The sequence below is a fragment of the Gopherus flavomarginatus genome, chromosome 2 (assembly GCF_025201925.1).
Source record: "Gopherus flavomarginatus isolate rGopFla2 chromosome 2, rGopFla2.mat.asm, whole genome shotgun sequence".
Taxonomy (NCBI): domain Eukaryota; kingdom Metazoa; phylum Chordata; order Testudines; family Testudinidae; genus Gopherus; species Gopherus flavomarginatus.
The window spans coordinates 30,199,618-30,221,592 of NC_066618.1; the positions used below are offsets into that span (position 1 = coordinate 30,199,618).

The 21,975-nt window shown below is 43.2% G+C and overlaps 2 protein-coding genes across 6 annotated transcripts in view; both read left to right on the forward strand.

Annotated features, from left to right (window-relative positions):
- Positions 1-21,975, forward strand: part of NRP1 (neuropilin 1) — a 139,405-nt gene that overhangs the window by 57,648 nt on the left and 59,782 nt on the right. For all 5 annotated transcript variants that reach the window (XM_050939037.1, XM_050939039.1, XM_050939035.1 and 2 more), the window contains exons 5-6: positions 3,141-3,368; positions 14,011-14,166. In XM_050939037.1, coding sequence (XP_050794994.1) covers positions 3,141-3,368; positions 14,011-14,166 — 384 coding nt within the window. The remainder of the gene's footprint in view (positions 1-3,140; positions 3,369-14,010; positions 14,167-21,975) is intronic.
- Positions 16,072-18,948, forward strand: LOC127044382 (uncharacterized). Its single transcript, XM_050939179.1, has 2 exons — positions 16,072-16,589; positions 17,668-18,948. The coding sequence occupies exons 1-2, from the start codon at positions 16,160-16,162 to the stop codon at positions 17,727-17,729; spliced, it is 492 nt and encodes a 163-aa protein (XP_050795136.1). The 5' UTR covers positions 16,072-16,159; the 3' UTR covers positions 17,730-18,948.

The following is a 21,975-nucleotide window of genomic DNA, read 5'->3' on the forward strand; positions in this document are numbered from 1 at the left end:
CCCCAACCAATATAGCATATGGCATATATGGCATATGTGGTGCCAAACTTCACTGCAATACACATAGGGACAGCCATGAACAATACTTTGCTGTGCGCCTCTGAGGGCATCCCCCAACTCATTAAAGTTATGTTACCCCACCTCTATAACACAGTTAGGGCTAATTTTGAATGTGGTGTTGTGTTTGCTCCGTGATCAGGGACCTGCTACTCAAATCCTAAGCTGAGAGACTCACCCTCAGCAGCAGCAGCCACAGAGACGATCCAGACACACAGCCCATGCTTGGAAGTGGAGTCTGAGATTTTATATATGACAGGAGAATGAGCAGGGGAGTGATGTTGGGGAAGGAGGTGTTGCCTGATAGCCAGGATCTCAAACTAAGGCTTGGCCTGTACTAGAAAATTAGGTTGGTTTAACTACGTCAGTCAGGGGTGTGAAAATCTACACCCCTGAGGAGGATAGTTAAGCCAACCTAATTTTCCATGTACACAACACTAGGTAGTGTGTCTCCACTGAAGTGCAACAGCTACAGTTGTGCTGCTGTAGCATGTTAAGTGTAGACAAGCCCTAAGAAACCAGCTGAGAGCTCTGAAATGAAGCTGTCAGCCAGGAAGGACAGGGGATCATCAAGCTAAAAGACATCCCCTTCCCAGGGCTGGGCAAATGACATGCAAGTGGGTAGCAGAGACCTCTGGTATTCTATCTCACTCGCTCTCTCTGTCTCCCTCTCTTTCACACACACACACTCAATCACAATCACAATCACATGCACAACCTCCCCAACTCAGAACAGGCTATTCGTTGGATGCCTCTGACAAAACCCCTCATCCCTTCCCCCTGCACCCTCTCTCCTGTATTCCCCCAGTGTGTCACTTCAGGGAGTCCACTACAGCCTCAAAGCTGCTTTAACTCTTGTAGTCCCTGCACAGGTTAAATAGAGGATCAGGATCTATGGAGGGCATATTGGTGAGGGTTCTCATTTGAATGAACTTTGTGCCTCTTGTAACACGTTAGTTTGAACATGCTCAAAATGAGTCAGGGTACTGCTGAGACACCAGGTGTGAGGGTAAGGGTGTGCCTAATACTCCTGAATCCTACACTCCTTATTTTTAATACAACAATAATGACAATGACTTACATTTGATATAGCACCTTTCATTTAGATTCTCAGGGGATCATAAAGCACTTTACAGAACAAAAGCATACACAGAAAATACTGCAGTGTAATGCATCACCTGTGAGCTGAAGAGTAGCAACTATTTAACAGCAACAGTAGCACTACAGAACAGTGTATGACAGGGAGTGAAGATGAACACTCTATCCCACTGAAACTGGAGGGGGAATTTTAATTATAGATAAAATGTAATTTTCCCAGACTGGAATTGGCCATGCCACTGGGGCTTTGATATAATAATTCTTCCAAAATGTGTCATGACCCCTTTTAAAGACCAGGTGTTCAGGACTCGAAATTTACATCTAATGTTTGTGTCTGATTAAGGACTGAAATAGCTGAGCTAACCTTCCAGATCTACCTATCTCCTAAATGTTGAGTTTACTCAGAGGGTTGCCAAATCAATGTGAAGTAGTATATTTTGTATCATTTTCAAAAGCTCCATTTCTTATGATGTGATGGGTATTCATATACACATGTATGCAAAAAGCCAGATTGTTTACAGTAAACAACTTAGGTTAAGGACTAGAAATTCTCCAGGGTTCCCTTTGCTGACGACATTCTCCCAGGCAGTAGGGCATCCTCATATGGATGAAACTGGGGGTTCAGCACCCAAAATTTGCACACTCCTTTGATATTGATATTAGGTGACTTCTGTGATGTGCGACCAGGGCCATCCACATGCATTTGTGTTGGCTGTCTGTTGCCTGTGGTCCTTACCTGGCTCCATGGCAGAACAGCTCCATCTGGCATCTGCTACCAGACTCCTGAGAAAGCCGCTGTCCCCACCTTCCCCTATCCCAATCTCCATTAAAAGCAGAGGCAGAGAAGCGCCTATGTTCATGTAAACCATGCTCACTCGATGTTGTGCTCTGTCCCCCTCTAGTGATGGCTAGGCCACTTGGAGATTGATGAGCTAAAAGAGAACTGGCTGTTTAATACCAACAGTTGAGGCTCATGCACTAAGATCCAGATGTCCCATATTTGGTCTCGATTGCCAACTCATCCAGGGATATCAACAGTACATTAATATGGTGAGAAAGTTGTGTAGGCAGTGCCTGAACCCCATTCTCAACACACCTGCAGAGCTGAAATCCTGAGGAAGGGTTTCTGTGGGATATGAGGAATGGAGAACTATGACCAGCCAGCAAGAGACCAGATAAGGATTTTGTCCCTTCCATTCATGAAGGCAGATGCGGTGATCTGGCCTTTTATATTCATCCCATTGTACCAACAACAATTTTTGGAACACCAAATGAAGACAAGACTGGTACTTTGGGGAAGGTTAATGTGTCAACATTGATATTAGGTGACTTCTAGCAACACTGCCCATAATCACACAGTTTATCATGCCTTCACTAACAGCAACACTTTACTGGTGCACCTGTGTCAACACCACTCAGAATGAGTCACTCACCCTTGGTACATGTACGAATTACCTTTCACATTTAGTTTGTCAAAGAGGCATAGGTCACATCTGGCAGAGTTCCTGAGTCACTGCTCTAGGAATCTGAAACCACTACTCCCTCTACTGAATTCACTCACCCGCTTTTGTAAAACATTCTGTTTCACCAATAAAAGGCTGTCAACCTTAAGATTTAAAGATTTAAGCTTGAAGGGGCTATAATTATTTCTCTGGGGCTCTGTTGAGATTTCTGCAGCTTACTCTTTCATTGTTCCCACTTGACTTTGTATTTGTCATAATTTTTTTTCCTAGAGCTGGCACAAGTTTTCATATTGCTCTACACAGATTGAAGATTGAAGATCACACAATAAATGTGAATTACATTTTAATACCTGACTATCAATAATAGGAACAAGCTGGCTGGATGATTAATACAGTGATTAAAATGAGGTGTTTCATTGAAAAGCCACTTTGCTGTTAGACAAAATGACCTAATTTGTTTTCTAGTTAACCAGCTTGCTTTGTGAGATAGTGCTAAGTTAAATATTTTTCTTTGTCACACAGGACCTGAATGTTCCAGAAACTTTACTTCACCAAGTGGAGTGATAAAATCTCCAGGATTCCCTGAAAAATATCCCAATAGTCTTGAATGCACATACATTGTCTTTGCACCAAAGATGTCAGAGATTATACTGGAATTTGAAAGCTTTGAACTAGAACCTGATTCAAATCCTCCGGTAGGAACGTTCTGTCGGTATGACCGATTGGAAATCTGGGATGGATTCCCTGACGGTAAGAGTAAAATGAGCAGCAGTATACAGAATCATTACTCCACAGTGAGTTCCAGAAGGCGTATTGTCATATTTTCAAATATTGTATTACAGAGGTCTTCGTTTGATTTAAACAAAATGAGTTGAATTAGCAGGGTGGGGAAATACACTTTAATTGCACACAATGCAGCACATAACTAGCACAAAAGAGTGTGCATGGTGTTTTACAAACTATCCTTAATGTCAAAGAATTGGTTTAGGGTCATATTCTGCCCTCAAATACAAAATATGTATATGACCTACAAAATAAAAAGACGTCATATAAAAAATGGAAACTAGTTCAGATTACAAAGGACGAATATAGGCAAATAACACAGGAATGCAGAGGCAAGATTAGAAAGGCAAAGGCACAAAATGAGCTCAAACTAGCTATGGGAATAAAGGGAAACAAGAAGACTTTTTATCAATACATTAGAAGCAAGAGGAAGACCAAGGACAGGGTAGGCCCACTGCTCAGTGAGGAGGGGGAAACAGTAACGGGAGACTTGGAAATGGCAGAGATGCTTAATGACTTCTTTGTTTCGGTCTTCACTGAGAAGTCTAAAGGAATGTCTAATATAATGAATGCTTATGGGAAGAGGGTAGGTTTAGAAGATAAAATAAAAAAAGAACAAGTAAAAAATCACTTAGAAAAGTTAGATGCCTGCAAGTCACCAGGGCCTGATGAAATGCATCCTAGAATACTCAAGGAGTTAATAGAGGAGGTATCTGAACCTCTAGCTATTATCTTTGGGAAATCATGGGAGACGGGGGAGATTCCAGAAGACTGGAAAAGGGCAAATATAGTGCCCCTCTATAAAAAGGGAAATAAAAACAACCCAGGAAACTATAGACCAGTTAGTTTAACTTCTGTGCCAGGGAAGATAATGGAGCAAGTAATTAAAGAAATCATCTGCAAACACTTGGAAGGTGGTAAGGTGATAGGGAATAGCCAGCATGGATTTGTAAAGAACAAATCGTGTCAAACTAATCTGATAGCATTCTTTGATAGGATAATGAGCCTTGTGGATAAGGGAGAAGCGGTGGATGTGATATACCTAGACTTTAGTAAGGCATTTGATACGGTCTCGCATGATATTCTTATAGATAAACTAGGAAAGTACAATTTAGATGGGGCTACTATAACTGGCTGGATAACCGTACTGAGAGAGTAGTTATTAATGGCTCCCAATCCTGCTGGAAAGGTATAACAAGTGGGGTTCTGCAGGGGTCTGTTTTGGGACCGGCTCTGTTCAATATCTTCATCAATGATTTAGATGTTGGCATAGAAAGTACGCTTATTAAGTTTGCGGATGATACTAAACTGGGAGGGATTGCAACTGCTTTGGAGGACAGGGTCAAAATTCAAAATGATTTGGATAAATTGGAGAAATGGTCTGAGGTAAACAGGATGAAGTTCAATAAAGATAAATGCAAAGTACTCCACTTAGGAAGGAACAATCAGTTTCACACATACAGAATGGGAAGAGACTGTCTAGGAAGGAGTATGGCAGAAAGAGATCTAGGGGTCATAGTAGACCACAAGCTTAATATGAGTCAACAGTCTAGTGTTGCAAAAAAAGCAAACGTGATTCTGGGATGCATTAACAAGTGTGTTGTAAACAAGACACGAGAAGTCATTCTTCCGCTTTACTCTGCGCTGGTTAGGCCTCAACTGGAGTATTGTGTCCAGTTCTGGGCACCGCATTTCAAGAAAGATGTGGAGAAATTGGAGAGGATCCAGAGAAGAGCAACGAGAATGATTAAAGGTCTTGAGAACATGACCTATGAAGGAAGGCTGAAGGAATTGGGTTTGTTTAGTTTGGAAAAGAGAAGACTGAGAGGGGACATGATAGCAGTTTTCAGGTATCTAAAAGGGTGTCATCAGGAGGAGGGAGAAAACTTGTTCACTTTAGCCTCCAATGATAGAACAAGAAGCAAAGGGCTTAAACTGCAGCAAGGGAGATTTAGGTTGGACATTAGGAAAAAGTTCCTAACTGTCAGGGTAGTTAAATACTGGAATAGACTGCCTAGGGAAGTTGTGGAATCTCCATCTCTGGAGATATTTAAGAGTAGGTTAGATAAATGTCTATTAGGGATGGTCTAGACAGTATTTGGTCCTGCCATGAGGGCAGGGGACTGGACTCGATGACCTCTCAAGGTCCCTTCCAGTCCTAGAGTCTATGAGTCTATGCAACTCCCATTAATTTCACCAAAGGCAGAACTGGACCTTTTATGCTAAAAGAATTTAGACAGGGAAGATGTATTGTGCACCCAAACTTTGAGCACTAATTCAGAGGGTACATGAGTATTGTATGATACCCTGCCGTTTGCTGCTGCTGCTGCCTTGCGTTTATTGGAGTTTAACGTCAGGTTTCCCTTAGGTTGAGTACTTCCCCTTAGGGTGCACGCATCAGAACTTGGCAGTCCTTAGGAATCATACAAGCAGTAATGTGCAACCAACTGTTCTTGATGCCTTTTACAGGCTTTTTGTGTGTGCCATAAGCATCTAAAGAGAAGGATCTTTCAGTTGTCCTTTTGCCTCTGTATTTTGCAACTTAAAGCCAAATACACCAGCATGGACCTTGTCTCAGTGTATAGTGCAGTAATAAAAGCTATTGCCCTTTTCTGTTGGTGTGATACCCTGCTCTGAGGGATGTTTTCTCTGAGTTTATGAACGGTAGCAAGTAGGTGTTTACAAACCATTAATACTGTACAGTAATAACATTTTCTTTTAGTGGAAACATTTAACATTTCAAACCTACTTTAGTAACAAGTTTAAGGATGTGTGTTTCTCCAGACAGATCTATTTTTCACCACAACTGGGTTTACACATTTGGGAAACTGCTTTTTTCATAAAAGCTTTTGTTCCTGGTACAGCAAATGTATCTGTTTTTTAATGTGTGTTTGTGTATTTCCTCTTGTTTTGAGTTTAATAGGTTTATCATGGTTCTCTTAAGCACTTTCCAGTAAGTATCAAGGGAAGAGTCAAAAGAATGGCTGACAGAGTATTCAATATTTAATTCCTCAGTTGGGAAAACAGAATTGTAACAATATTATAACAATGTCTGGAACATTTAATAATAGGCTTATTTGCATATAGCCCAAATCTTTTCAGTCTAAATTCCTTTAGAACTTTAATTTAAACTGACATACAAAAAGAAGATCCAATCATCCAACTTATGTGGAATATTTTCAGAAAGAAAACACATTATTATTAGTGTCAAGGGGTTTTCAAAGTGGTAATTTTCTGGTTGAAGAAAATGATTGAGCCAAATTGAAGAACAATTAACAACAAATGTTATCAGCCTTCTAATTTACCCATGGTACAAAACTATGTTTGACTCTCTTCTCAAGAAGCAGGTTTCTGTCATCTGATAAATATGTTTATCTATTTATAAATAATTTAGCTGACCCTATCTTGTAGACCACACTGAAATATCTCCTCACATACATTCTGTTGAGGGCTGTGATAGTTCTAGGAACTTATTTGAAACATCATTCATAGACGGATGACTCTGCAGCCAGCAGAATTTATCCTCCTTTCTATCAGAAAATATGTATAAAGGCTGAAGCTATTTTTGTCATTAAAATTATTATTTATGATTTATTTGTATTGCAGTACATTTTAGAAACTGCAGTAAGATCCCATTGTTCCAGGCTGTGTGTTACAATTGTGTGATAACAAAGCAGTCTCTGCCTCCAAACATCTGGGTAAATGACAAGACTTTGCAGACAGATGAGAACAAACCCACAAGGGTCGATTTATGTGGTATTTTAAAATAGGCATTACAGTATCTGAAAAAGAAGTTTGGGAAAACACAGTAATTACAATTATATGCACCTAACCCCAGCCCTTCAGCACTGTATGTATGGTTTGTTTTGCATATGATACAAAAGGGTTTGAAGTGAGTTAAGAAACATTTTAATGGAATTTTATTGGGCAGTTTTGTAGGAAATATTTATGGGAAATATTTGTAACTGCAGCCATAGTTACAGGTTTAAGTAGGCAGCTGCCTAGGACATCATGCATAAGAGGACATTAGAATAGAACTGGGACAGTTTATGGCACTAGAGCAGGGTGAGAACTGGATTTTCCATTTTTAAGGAAATTCTAGGATTTTTTTTTCCAGGTTGAAAGGGAACAATTTGAAATTTCCCATCAAATGACATTTCAAATGAAAATTTGTTTTGGGTCAATCAAAATATTTGGATAAAATTCCAGTGCTTCACTACAATATCAGTGTAGTACAGTATAGTATAGAAAAGTATGCCATCGTAAAGAATTGAAATGAAATATTGTTTCAAAAGAGAAAGTTGAAATGCTCTATTCTAAAAAGATCAAACAGAACATTTTGACCATATCAGAATGCGTCATTCTGATTTTTTTTCAAAATAAAATGTCATCAAAATTGACATACCTGTGAAACATTTTACTTTTGATCAACTGGTATTTTCCAGTGGAAAAACCTTCCATTGGAAAATTTCTGACCAGCTTTAACGCTCACTCTTGAACAAGCTAGTCTCAAAGTGATCTTTCACAATCATGGAGTTCAGACCAGCTGTACCTCTATACCCCTCCAACAGCTTGATCCTGGCAGGTGCTGAGCCTTCTGCAGGTGCTGATCTGACCTTGATCCTGTAAAGCAATTAAGCATGTGCTTATCTTTAAGCATGTGAGTGATTTCACTGACTTCAAAGGGATTTCACTGGGGAAGCTTCTATGTTTACATTTAAGCATGAGTGTAAGTGCTTTGCCAGGAATAAGGCCAGAATGCTCAGCACTCTGCAGGATAGCACTGTTTCTGCAGAACGGAGTGTGGTGGGCATCTTTTGATCTCAGGTGCTCCTCTCTTTAACACAGCAGCAACTGGTACAAACTATTCTGGAAAATATCTGGAAACTAAAGTCAACCCTTGCAAATGACTGAGCAGACACGGGGCCATATTTTTTAAGGAGGAAGTGACACAGGGCACTGAGTGGGTTGGTGTGAGCCGGGGAGCAAAAAAGCAATAAGTCATTATGGGATTGTGTGTTGGTGTCCTTGCCTAGGGCACAAATGTACCTAAGCCCAGCCCTGGCTAAGAGCAATCCATTGATGACTTCTAAGAAAAACAGTTCCCTCCAAACCATGAAGAGCTGAGGTGATGAATTACACATATTCATCATGCAGATTTTTTTGAAGCTTTAGGGATTGTCTTCCAGAGGCTCAGAAGCAATTTAAAGAAGTTTACATATGTTTTGAGAACCACAGGCTAAGCATTACAGCTCCGGTCAATACTACAAGTGCGTGCCCTAAATTATAGAACTAAAAACACTTGCTATCGTTGTTCACATCAGTGCAAATGAAGGATGCCATTAATCTAGCTGCCTTTTTGTTGTTGTTGTTGTTTGTTGTTATTGTGGTTACTCTCTATACTGGTGATAACCTTTTAAGGAATAGTATGTAACAGCTCATACTTGACTACTGGACGTGCTAGGATAGGTGTTCATTTTTCAAATTCCATTAAGCACCCTAAACACTAAATTATATGTAAATGTTTAGACAATAAAAACCCTACTATCCTGTGAAATACTTTATATTAGGTTGTCAAGTGATTAAAAAATTAATCGCGATTAATTGTGCAATTAATCACGCTGTTAAACAATAATAGAATATCATTTATTTGAATATTTGTGGATGTTTTCTACATTTTCAAATATATTGATGTCAATTACAACACAGACTACAAAGTGTACAGTGCTCACTTTATATTTATTTTTATTACAAATATTTGCACTGTAAAAAATAAAAAATAGTATTTTTCAATTCAGACCATACAAGTACTGTAGTGCAATTTCTATCATGACAGCTGAACTTACAAATGTAGAATTATGTATAAAAATAACCTCATTCAAAAATAAAACAACATAAAACTTTAGATCCTACAAGTGCACTTGGTCCTACTTCTTGTTCAGCCAATCACTCAGACAAACAAGTTTGTTTACATTTGCAGTAGATAATGCTGCTCGCTTCTTGTTTACACTGTCACCTGAAAGTGAGAACAGGCATTCGCATGGCACTGTTGTAGCTGGCGTTGGAAGATATTTTTGTGCCAGATGTGCTAAAGATTCATATGTCCTATCATGCTTCAACCACCATTCCAGAGGACATGCGTCCATGCTGATGACAGATTCTGCTCAATAACAACCCAAAGCAGTGCGGACTGATGCACATTCATTTTCATCATCTGAGTCAGATGCCACCAGCAGAAGGTTGATTTTCTGTTTTGGTGGTTCAGGTTCTGTAGTTTCCACATCAGAGTGTTGCTTTTTTAAAACATCTGAAAGCATGCTCCACACCTCCTCCCGCTCAGATTTTGGACAGCACTTTAGATTCTTAAATCTTGGGTTGAGTGCTGTCACTATCTTTAGAAATCTCACATTGGTACCTTCTTTGCATTTTGTCAGATTTGCAGTGAAAGTGTTCTTAAAATGAACAGCATGTGCTGGGTTATCATCTGAGAATGCTATAACATGAAATATATGGTAGAATGCAGGTAAAACAGACCAGGAGACATACAATTCTCCCCCAAGGAGTTCAGTCACAAATTTAATTAATACGAATTTTTACCAAGCATACCCAACATGGAAGCATGTGCTCTGGAATGGTGGCCAAAGCATGAAGGGGCATACAAATGTTTAGCATATGTGCCCTGTAAGTACCTTGCAATGCTGGCTATAAAAGTGCCATGCGAATGCCTGTTCTCAGTTTCAGGTGACATTGTAAATAAGAAACAGGCAGCATTATCTCCTGTAAATGTAAACAAACTTGTTTGTCTTAGCTAAGGGCTGAACAAGAAGTAGAACTGAGTTGACTTGTAGCTCTCAAGTTTTAAATTATTTTGTTTTTGAGTGCAGATATGTAACAAAAAATCTGTAATACAAAAATCTGTATTTGTAAGATGCATTTTCACAATGAAGAGATTGCACTACAGTGCTTGTCTGAGGTGAATTGAAATATACAATTTCTTTTATCATTTTTACAGTGCAAATATTTGTAATAAAAATAATATAAAGTGTGCACTGTTCACTTTGTATTCTGTGTTGTAACTGAAATCAATATATTTGAAAATGTAGAAAAACATCCAAAATATTTAATAAACTGCAATTAATTTTTGTAATCACAATTAGTTTTTTGAGTTAATCATGTGAATTAACTGCGATTAATCAACAGCCCTACTTTATATGGCATACAGTATACTTTAAAAAGCAGATTTTAATGTTCATTAAGATGGCTAATTAATTTACACTTTAAATTAGTATTTTAAGATGGATAGCACTGGCACTTTTTTCCAATGGATTTAAACACAATATGAATTTGGCCCCTTAGGCCAATGTGAAACGCAACCATGAAGTATACAACATTGAGATGAATCTGATGGCCTCAAGGGAAAATAGTTCAGCTCAACATCTCTTCTGTGGTTTCATTTTTACAGAGGGAAAAAGGAAGCACAACTAGGAATAGACTTTCTAGTGAGAGTGTTAAACCATTAGGAATGCACTGTGAATGCTGAACCCCTGACATGTACATACTTAGAACATCTAGCTTTAAACTGGAATGGGCAGAACTAGTGTCTGCATTTTAGGATGGTTCTGCCCCTTCAACCCTTTAGCCTAAATATAATGAATTCCTTTCCACTATGATCACACCAGTCCCATGCAGACTAGCTGAGAAAGGAGGCAGGAATCTCAGGGACAGATCAAGCACCGGCAACCAAGTGGATAAATCCAGGGAAGGCTCGCACAGATGCCTCTGCTCTGTTGGCAATGTCAGATGGCCTCTGATGAGCCTACATCAATTCCAAGGGTGTATTTACACTTCAGACTGGGGAAGTGATTCCCAGCTTGAGAAGACATATTCACACTAGCTGTGATTGAGCTAGGGCTCTAAAAATTAGATTGTAGCTATGGCAGTGTGACAGGAGGGACTAGCCACCCTGAGTACATGCATCTGGTCTGGGACGGGTAAATACTTGGGGCAGCTAGCCCCTTCCAATGCTCATGCTGGCATAGCTACTCTATTTTTAGTGCCCTAGCCTGATCTGAATATGTGTCTTTGAGCTGGGAATAACACCACCAGCTCAAAGTGTAGACATACCCCAAGTGACACACATTTAGACGAGATCCTCATGTGGGGTGCTAACAGAATTACACAGATACTTATTGCTGAAGGCTACCAACAGATTTCTAGGCCTGGTCTCCAGCAGTCTATGGTTCTAGCACCAGCAGTCCAGAATTCAGATGTATTCTTCTGTCTGGATTTTGGGAAAGCATTCTCTGTGTTGAAATGTATGTATTCCTTTGCCACATACATCATAAGTGAGAATTTGCTCACTCTCTCCTGAATGGGAAGGATTAGCAGGACACTACAAGAAAGAGAGACACATTCCATCTAAATAAGCAATGATATTGTCTCTTTGGATTATTGCTCAAGCTGTTTTCTCCACAGTACATTATTTGGTGTGGTGACTCTTTATACATTATTAAGTAATTTATTCTCATTCAGAAGTCTGCAAGACTTAAATGGGAAAAAAGCCCTCAAAGTATGGTAGGTATTTATATAGAAGAATAAGAAGCTCTGTTTAATCTAGTTCTGCTAGGATCAATATTGCATTAGTTCAGTAAGTTAAGGCTTACATGTTGTGTGAGAAAATTCAATACCTCTTTGTATCATGTTTTGCAAAGCTTTTGGCTCCTGAATCTACGCAGCTAGCAAAGAGAATAGCGCTGTGATATCTAGAGGCAATATTCAGAAGAATGAAATGCAGAATTACCAAGTATGTTTTAAAAATTATAAGCCAGTGAGTCATGGTGAATCTTAAAGTATGAGTCTGCTTTAAACAAAGTTCTCTTCTGTTTGCCATTTCAAAGGGTCCTTCCCTGCAGGAAATGGGGGAGGGGGACTCTAAGTGCCATAACATGGAGGCCACATCTCTCCTGTTCTCTTGTAGTCTTCAGCAAAGTCAGTGGCTACAATGATCAAAGGCCATAGTGGGAAGGAGCAGGGTCACAGCTGTTTTCCCATCCTAGGAAAAAAAGACAATGAAGGGTCAAGCTGTATTCAGACTGACAAATTTTTTTTTTAACGAGTAGCACTGCTAGTGCTCCAGAAGAACAGCTTTCTCATTTCAAATAATAAGATCATAAGTGGTTTCATGGTTTCCAGGGCAGGAAAGAATCCAATTTATGTCCTCTGCAGCAGGGTCCATTACATCCATACATCCAGAGCAGCCATGGTGAAAAAAGGGTCTGAGTTGGCTGGTGACTATTATTTTAAATGTGATGGCATTGCCAAGGCAACTGGAAGCTGATTCTATAAGAGACTGTGGCCAGAAGATGGAGGGAAAAAAACCTACATTGGCAGAAGGGGCTACATCATCTAAGCTGCTTCCTTCTGGCAGTACTGGCTTAGTAGAGAAGTGTGGCTGGCAGTGGAGGTTATTCCAAGTGGAAACTGTTTTATTTGCTGGCAAAACCCAGTAAATTTCTAGAGAAATTATGTTAGCTGATGTTTTTCCTTGCATATTTAATAATTAAGCTTTGTAAACATTTTAAATTTTAAACTGAAAACTAACCAGACTTCCAACGATGATGATGTGGCAGTGTGGTCATTTAGCTCTGGAAGGCTGAAGGTGTGGGTTTTGTGGCCTGTCAGTATTATAGCAAAGTTTTTGCATAGAATCTAGTACTACATTCAATGTTTGTTAGCAGAGATTTATCACTGTTCAGCAGTTTATGGCTCTATCCAAGAGGGATGCACAAGCACAGGAAGGGCTTATATATTGGTTGTGCAGTAGCCAGGTTAGTCAAAGGGGGAAATCATCACACTGCACAAGCCAAGCAGAAAAATATCAGGATTTGTTTTTTAACTTTCAAACTGTAATGAATATCTCTAAGGAATTCAAAAGCAAGAGGTGGGGAAAATGTTCATACTTCATTTTATTTTATTTTTTCCTTGCCAGTGTCTGAGTGAAGGGGAGAAAAGAGCTGCTGGAAGCTGTTAAAAGCTCATAGGAGGGAACAAGAGTCTCTCATTGATCATTATATAATTGCAAGAGAAAAAAACATTTTTCTAAATTTGCTGAAAAACTAATGACAAGTTGCCTGCAAAACTGGGGCAGTAAGTGCCTGATTCTGCAAGGTGCTGGGTAGACTCAGTCCCTTTTACTTTAGGAGAAATTCACATTGTTCAGCACCTTGTAGGCTGGGTGTGCAGACGAGGCCGCTCAGAGCCCCTTAGTATCAATAGGTGCTTTAATCACATGTCAGAAAATACTTCTGCTTCTTTGTGCATGTAATTTTGTACCATCATTGCCCATGACGGACAACTTTAAAAACTGTACCTTTTGAAAATCTAGCCCTATATTTAGCATTATTTGTTATCTGGAACATTGTCTGAGTTAGATTATTATGGCAGGATGAGCAATTTACCGTTCATTACTAAGCTATTGAGGAGACAGTAATTTTAAACTGTTGTAGGGACTCCCAATTTCCTGCTGAGGGATTTCTTTGGTGGGCTATTGTATTGACACTTATTGTTGTAGGAGAAAGGCAGTGAACTATTATGCTTCGTTTCTTTTCAGTTGGCCCCCACATAGGGCGTTATTGTGGACAGAACACACCAGGCCGAGTGCGCTCTTCAACTGGAATCCTTTCAATGGTTTTTTATACTGACAGTGCAATAGCAAAAGAGGGATTCTCTGCAAACTACAGCATCTTACAGAATGGTGTCTCAGAAGGTCAGTGTTTATCTATCCTGCAGGGCCTTTGGTAAATATTCTGGTATGTCTTCTTGCACACTGGATGGCCTATGAAACATTAAAGACGCCTTAAATAATCAGGGTGTTGGGATTTTTTGTTTTGTTTTTGAGCAGGTCACCTTTGAATATCAATGTGAGGAGAAGACACTTGCTCGTGGTTTTATTTTTTAATAAAGGTGGGAAGGTAGAAGAATTGTTATAAATAACTAAGCTGGCAGAGTAAACCTGGGGCCGATGAGCTGTGGAAGCGTTGCATTGAAACAGTGAAATATGAACAAGGCTTGCAACCTTCAAAAACTCATTCATCTTTTGTTACAAGAAGGAGTGGGCTTTGATGATCAAGTTCCTAGATGAAAAAGACTGATTTACCATACAAAGCCTTCCTCAAACCATATCCTAAGAAATCTTTGGCATTATTCTGAAATCTGTCACAGATTTCTCTCCCAAATGTCAATCGCAAATGTCTTCAATACTGACCCTCACAACATAGCCTGAAATGTTTAATGGAGGCCTCCCATTACACCACAGCATTGTAGGGTTCCTTGTTTGGTTTGAACTTAAAACAAAGGGACCTCTTAGGTTTCAGGCCTTTTTAAATCAAACTGTATCCTCTTTGTCTAAGCTAATGAGGTCCAAACATTCACCCAGAATGAATGTAACACTCCCTCAAAGAAGAATCAAGAGTTACCTTGCATAGGGTGAAATTCTCTCCCTTCTTAATGTGAAATCTAAGTAAATGGACCAGAAGCCAACCTGCAGAGAGGATATAAAGCACCCTACTCCACCCCTTAGCCTGGAGCTGTGGCTTCTATCCCTGTACACACTGAATGTGGGATATTCTGGCTACTTGGTGCATGTTGTTTTAGCCATTGTCTACTCTGGTGTGTGTGGGAGGGTCGACCTAAGATATGCAACTTCAGCTACGTGAATAGCGTAGCTGAAGTTGGCTTATCTTAGGTCAACTTACCTGGCCATGAGGATGGCGGTGAGTCGACCGCTGCCGCTCCCCCATCGACTCCGCTTCTGCCTCTTGTGAGCTGGAGTTCCGGAGTCGACGGGGAGCGTGTTCGGGGATCGATTTATCCGCATCTAGACGAGACACGATAAATCAATCCCCAATAGATCCATCTCTACACGCTGATCCAGTGGGTAGTGAAGACCTGCCCTTAGATTCATTGGCCTCTTACTCAGGTGCAGGGGATGTAGCATATCCCTGTGCCCCTGCTCCACAGCCACCTTCCTTCTGTCTATACAACCATTGTGTTGGAACCTTCTACTATCATGGGTTAATTTTACCCTTAAAATACAGTGCAGTCAAAATGTTAGGGCTTGTCTACACTTAAAATGCTGTAGCAGCACAGCTACACTACCTGATCGCTTCAGTGAAGACATCAGCTACACCGACAGGCGGTCTTCTCCTGTCAACGTAAGTACTCCACTCTACGAGAGGCAGTAGTTAGGTCGATGGGAATTGTTGGCCTGGTCTACACTACGAGTTTATGTCAAATTTAGCAGCATTAAATCGAATTAACCCTGCACCTGTCCACACAACGAAGCCATTTACTTTGACATAAAGGGCTTTTAAAATCAATTTCTGTATTCCTCCCCGATGAGGGGAGTAGCGCCGAAATCGACATTGCCATTTCAAATTAGGGTTAGTGTGGCCGCAATTTGATGATATTGGCCTCCGGGAGCTATCCCACAGTGCACCATTGTGACCGCTCCGGACAACAATCTGAACTTGGATGCACTGGCCAGGTAGACAGGAAAAGCCCCGAGAACTTTTGAATTTCTTTTCCTGTTTGCCCAGCGTGGAGTGCACAGGTGACCATGCAGAGCTCATCAGCACAGGTAACCATGCAGTCCGAGAATTGAAAAAGAGCACCAGCATGAATCATACGGGAGGTACTGGATCTGATCGCTATGTGGGGAGAGGATTCCACGCTAGCAGAACTATGTTTCAAAAGACGAAATGCCAAAACATTTGAAAAAAATCTCCAAGGGCATGATGGAGAGAGGCCACAATAGGGACTCACTACAGTGCCGCGTGAAAGTTAAGGAGCTCAGACAAGCCTACCAGAAAACCAAAGAAACAAATGGAAGGGCCGGGTCAGAGCCACAAACATGCTGCTTCTACACTGAGCTGCATGCAATTCTAGAGGAGGCCACCACCACTACCCCACCTCTGACCGTGGATTCCAAGGAGGGAGTAGTCTCAGCCATGCCTGAGGATTCTGTGGACAGGGAAGATGAGGAGAAGGAGGATGAGGACAAGCTTGCAGAGAGCACGCAGCACTCCGTTCTCCCCAACAGTCAGGATCTTTTTCTCAGCCTGAATGAAGTACCCTCCCAACCCTTCCAAGGCAATATCCCAGATCATGAAGCCATGGAAGGGACCTCTGGTGAGTGTACCTTTGTAAATATAAAACGTGGTTTAAAAGCAAGCGTTTTTTTAATGATTAATTTGCCCTGAGGACTTGGGATGCATTCTCGGCCAGTACAGCTACTGGAAAAGTCTGTTAACATATCTGGGGATGGAGTGGAAATCCTCCAGGGACATCTCCATGAAGCTCTCCTGGAGGTACTCCAAAAGCCTTTGCAGAAGGTTTCTGGGCAGCAGAGCCTTATTCCGTCCTCCATGGTAGGACACTTGACCACGCCATGCTAGTAGCAAGTAATCTGACAAAGTAATCTGACAAAGCCTGGCAGCGTATGGTCCCAGTGATTGCTGGCATTCAAGCAACATCCGTTCCTTATCTCACTGTGTTATCCTCAGGAGAGTGAAATCGTTCATGGTAACCTGGTTGAAATAGAGGAATTTAATTAAGGGGACAGAGGTGGCCATTCCTACTGGGATGTTTGTCTGTGGCTGAAAAGAAATCCTTCCCTGCAGTTAGCCAAGCCGGGGGGGTGGGGGGAGATGAGGGGGGCATTGACGCTGAGCTTTTCGTGTTTGGCTAGCAGGGATCTTCCCTGATACCAGCCACGTGTTGTGGGGAGGGGTAAAGCGATCATCCCCGAGAATTGGAGGGGGCTGGGTTAGTTTGGTTTCTGCAGGGATCTCCCCTGATATCAGCCATGTGGTGGGGGGAGGGATAAAGCTATTCAAGAGAATTGGATGGTGGGGGGGTTAGTTTGGTTTCTACTGCTGCATGTTAACAGGAAAACTGCAGCACTCAATGGGCTTTGCTTGGTATGTGGGAAAGGAGAGCATTGCTTTTATGAAGGTTGCAGAAGCCAAAAGACAATGGCTTACCGTGGCCACATGCAAGCTGAATTCTGTTGCCCGTACCTGCGTCTGTGATCTCTAACACCAAAGCCGCAGGCACTCAATATTAAGATGCAAAATGCAACCTTGTACACAAATCACATGTACTATGTAATGTGAATAGTGTTGTTCACCGTGAAAGAGTATAAGCATTGTTCTGTAAAATGTATCTTTTAAAATAGTTCTCTCCCTTTTTTCCCTCCCTCCCGCAGCTGCAAATTTTTCAAGCCTCCCTCCTCCGTCCCGATGGCTATCTCAGATAAGGCAGCGATAAAACCAGACGCAAGACTAAATGTTCTCTGAAATCATGGAATCCACCCGCAATGAAAGTGCTCATCTGAATGAGTGAAAGGACATGGTATCAGTACAGGAAAGATGCCAGTGAACATGAGGACAGGAGGGACCAACGTGAGGACATGAGGGACCAACGTGAGGAGAGGAGAGATGCTCAAGATGAGAGGTGACAACAGGAAGATCAGAGGAGGCAGGATGCAATGCCTGGGGCTTCTGCGTGAGAAAACGGACATGGCCTGGTGTCTGGTGGAGCTTCAGGAACAGCACCAGGATCACAGAGTGCCGCTGCAGCCCCTCTATAACTGCCTCCCTCCCAAGTTCCAAGGCCACCTCACCCAGACGTGTAAGAATGCGGTGGGGGAGGCTCTGTGCACCCTCCCACTCCACACCAGTGCACAGCCTAAGCAAAAGGCTGTCATTATTTTGAACTTTTTTAGTAGCCTTTTCCTTCCCTCCTATCCTCCTCCTAAACCCCACCCGGGCTAACTTGTCAGTTCTCTCCCTCTTTTTATAATCAATTAATAAAGAATACATGATTTTTAAATGATAGTGACTTTATTTCCTTTGAAAGCAAGCTATGATCAAAGGGGGAGGGTGGGTTGCTTACAGAGAATGATTCAATCAAGAGGGCAGGTTTTCATCAAGGAGAAACAAACAGAACTTTCACACTGTAGCCTGGCCAGTCATGAAACTGGTTTTCAAAACTTCTCTGATGCACAGCGCTTCCTAGTGTGTTCTTCTAATCGCCCTGGTGTCTGGCTGCGCATAATCAGTGGCCAGGCGATTTGCCTCAACCTCCCACCCAGCCATAACGGTCTCTCCCTTACTGTCACAGAGACTGTGGAGCACACAGCAAGCAGCAATAACAATGGGAATATTGGTTTGGCTGAGGTCTGAGCAAGTCAGTAACGTGCGCCAGCGACCCTTTAAATGTCCAAATGCACATTCTACCACCATTCTGCACTTGCTCAGCCTGTAGTTGAACAGCTCCTGACTATTGTCCAGGCTGCCTGTGTATGGCTTCATGAGCCATAGCATTAAGGGCTAGGCTGAGTCCCCAAGGATAACTATAGGCATTTGAACATCCCCAACGGTTATTTTCTTGTCTGGGAAGTAAATCCCTTGCTGCAGCTGTTTAAACAGATTAGTGTTCCTGAAGACGCGAGCCTCATGAATCCTTCCTGGCCATCCCACGTTAATGTTGGTGAAACGTCCCTTGTGATTCACCAGTGCTTGCAGAACCATTCAAAAGTAGCCCTTGCGGTTTATGTACTGGCTGCCCTGGTGCTTGCCAAGATAGGGATATGGGTTCCATCTATTGCCCCACCGCAGTTAGAGAATCCCATTGCAGCAAAGCCATCTGCTATGACCTGCACATTTCCCAGAGTCACTACCTTTGGTAGCAGCAGCTCAGTGATAGCTTTGGCTACTTGCATCACAGCAGCCCCCACAGTAGATTTGCCCACTCCAAATTGATTCCCAACTGACCGGTAGCTGTCTGATGTTGCAAGCTTCCACAGGGCTATCGCCACTCACTTCTCAACTGTGAGGGCTGCTCTCATCTTGGTATTCTGGCACTTCAGGGCAGGTGAAAGCAAGTCACAAAGTTCCATGAAAGTGCCCTTATGCATGTGAAAGTTTCGCAGCCACTGGGAATCATCCCAGACCTGCAACACTATGCAATTCCACCAGTCTGTGCTTGTTTCCTGGGCCGAGAATCAGCGTTCCACGGCTCGAACTTGCCCCATTAACAGCATGATCTCCAACGCGCCAGGGCCCGCAGTTTGAGAGAATTCTGTGTCTATGTCCTCGTCACTCTTGTCGCCGTGCTGCTGTAGCCGCCGCCTCCTCGCCTGGTTTTTCAGGTCTGGTTCAGCATAGACTGTACAATAATGTGCGAGGTGTTTACAATGTTCATGATTGCTGTCTTGAGCTGAGCAGGCTCCATGCTTGCCGTGGTATGGCGTCTGCACAGTTCACCCAGGAAAAAAGGCGTGAAACAGTTGTCTGCCGTTGCATTCACCGAGGGAGGGGTGAGGCTGTACCCAGAACCACCCGCGACAATGTTTTTTGCCCCATCAGGCACTGGGATCTCAACCCAGAATTCCAATGGGCGGGGGAAGACTGCAGGAACTATGAGATAGCTACCCACAGTGCAACACTCTGGAAGTCGACGCTAGCCTCGGTACATGGACACACACTGCAGAATGAATATGCTTAGTGTGGCTGCATGCACTCAACTTTATACAATTGGTTGCCAAAAATCGAATTCTGTAAATTCAGAGTAATCCCATAGTGTAGACATACCTGTTGACTCTGGGGGTTAATTTAACTGCATTGCTCAGGGATGTGGACTTTTCATACCCCTGAGCAATGTAGTTAAACCAGCCTAACTGCCTAGCATGGACCAGGTCTAAGTGTGTGTGTGTGTGTGTGTGTGTGTGTGTATGTATGTGTATATATTAAATATATAATATATATATGCACATTTATTCACAGTGAAACAGTAAAAATAGGTTTCAGTAACCACAGAAACAGATATCTTGTTTAATCCATGCTAATAGGATGTATCTTTGTTCGCTCAGTCTGTTACTGGCTCCAAGCTAAGACAACCGCTCCTTTACCCCAAGTGGTCATTACTGCTTTCAGCTGAGATTCCAGGGGCTCCCACAAAGTACTGTGGTCAGGGTTGGGTTAATCTTTTGTGGGCTTGGTGCCAAACATATTTGTGGGCCCCCGTGGGGGCAATGGAGTATGGTGCTGGGGGAGGGTGTCCCTGGAGCCAGGGGCTGGCCAGGGACAATGGGGCACAGTACGGCGGGGATGGCCCCGCTACACCCATCCCAGGGCATGGGCACTCTTTACAAATGAGCAGCAGCTGCCAGATGCACGTTGGCCTGCCCCTTCCCCTCAGGGTGGACCCATGCCATGCACCACACCACCCCCCTGCCCAACACCCCCCTGCCCAGAGACCCCCCACAGACCCTTGTGCCCCTCTGCTGAAATCCCCCACAGACCCATATGCCCAGTGCCCCCCAGAGCTGCTATGCCCAGCGCCCCCCAGCCCAGAGACTCCCACACACACTCCCCACCACAATTGCATAGTGCCCCACACAGACCTCACACTGCCCAGCACCCTCCAACGCATACACACCCTATACCCACAGCACCCTGATGCCCCACTGCCCAGTGATCTCCCCACAGCCCCTCATCACAACTGCACAGCATCCAGCACAAACCCCACACTGTCCAGTGCCCCAACATACACAGACTTCCCCCACCGCTCTATGACCAGCACTCCAACACCAGCCCCCACACTGCCCAGGGCCCCAAAACACACATATCTCCCCCACTCGCACAGAAACCTGTGCCCTGCCCCCTCAGATGCACTCACCAGCCCCATTGGGAGGTGACCATGTCTGCTGGGCTGAGCCAGCAGCATGGCTCAGGTAGGTCCCTGGGCAGGGATTGCTCCAGCCCCTTGGAAGCAATGCAGTCAGCCAGGCTGGAGCAGGAGCAGAGCCTGTCCAGGTTTGGCTCTCTCCGAACCCACTTGTCTAGTAGCCATGTCCCCTCACCCCCGTGCTACTCTCCCCCATCCCATTGGCTGAGACTTGCCCAGTCTCTGCACCAGTCCCAGGCATCTCAGCCCTGGGGAGGTAGGGAGGATCCCACATCTGGTGGACAGCAGAGACCACTGGGGAGTGGGGCAGACCCCCCCGGATGCAACCCCCAAGATCCTGCCAGGCCGGGTACACCCACCGGCCCCGCAGCCAGGAGTCCCGCCCAGCCTGCATAGCAGAGCCTAGCTGCTGGGTGGCGTGCATGACCTGCTGGTAGAGAACCACTCACACAGCAAGGCCTGGGTGCTGGACTGCCCTGAGCAAGGGACCAGATCGAGCTGAATGGATGGGTTAGATGAGTCTATAATGGGCCCCTCTCAAAGTGTGGGCCCAGCACCACTGGCACCATTGTAAACCTGGTACTGACTTTGGTGGCTCAGGATTTGGGGAGAATGTGGTACATCATGGGTAGGGTGACAAGGTGTCTGGTTTTTAACCGGAACACCTGGCTGAAAAGGGACCTTGGTGGCTTCAGTCAGCACTGCCGACCAGGCCATTAAAAGTCTGGTCAGCGATGCTGCGGCACTAAGGCAGGCTAGTCCCTACCTGTCCTGGCTGGCACTGCACTACGCCCCGGAAGTGACCAGCAGTTCCAGCTCCTAG

Bases quoted from the DNA above. Each gene is read 5' to 3' on its own strand.
- LOC127044382 (XM_050939179.1), top strand. From the start codon at position 16,160: ATGCCAAAACATTTGAAAAAAATCTCCAAGGGCATGATGGAGAGAGGC. The intron at 16,590-17,667 runs GTGAGTGTACCT...TCCCTCCCGCAG, and splicing joins AGCCATGGAAGGGACCTCTG to CTGCAAATTTTTCAAGCCTC.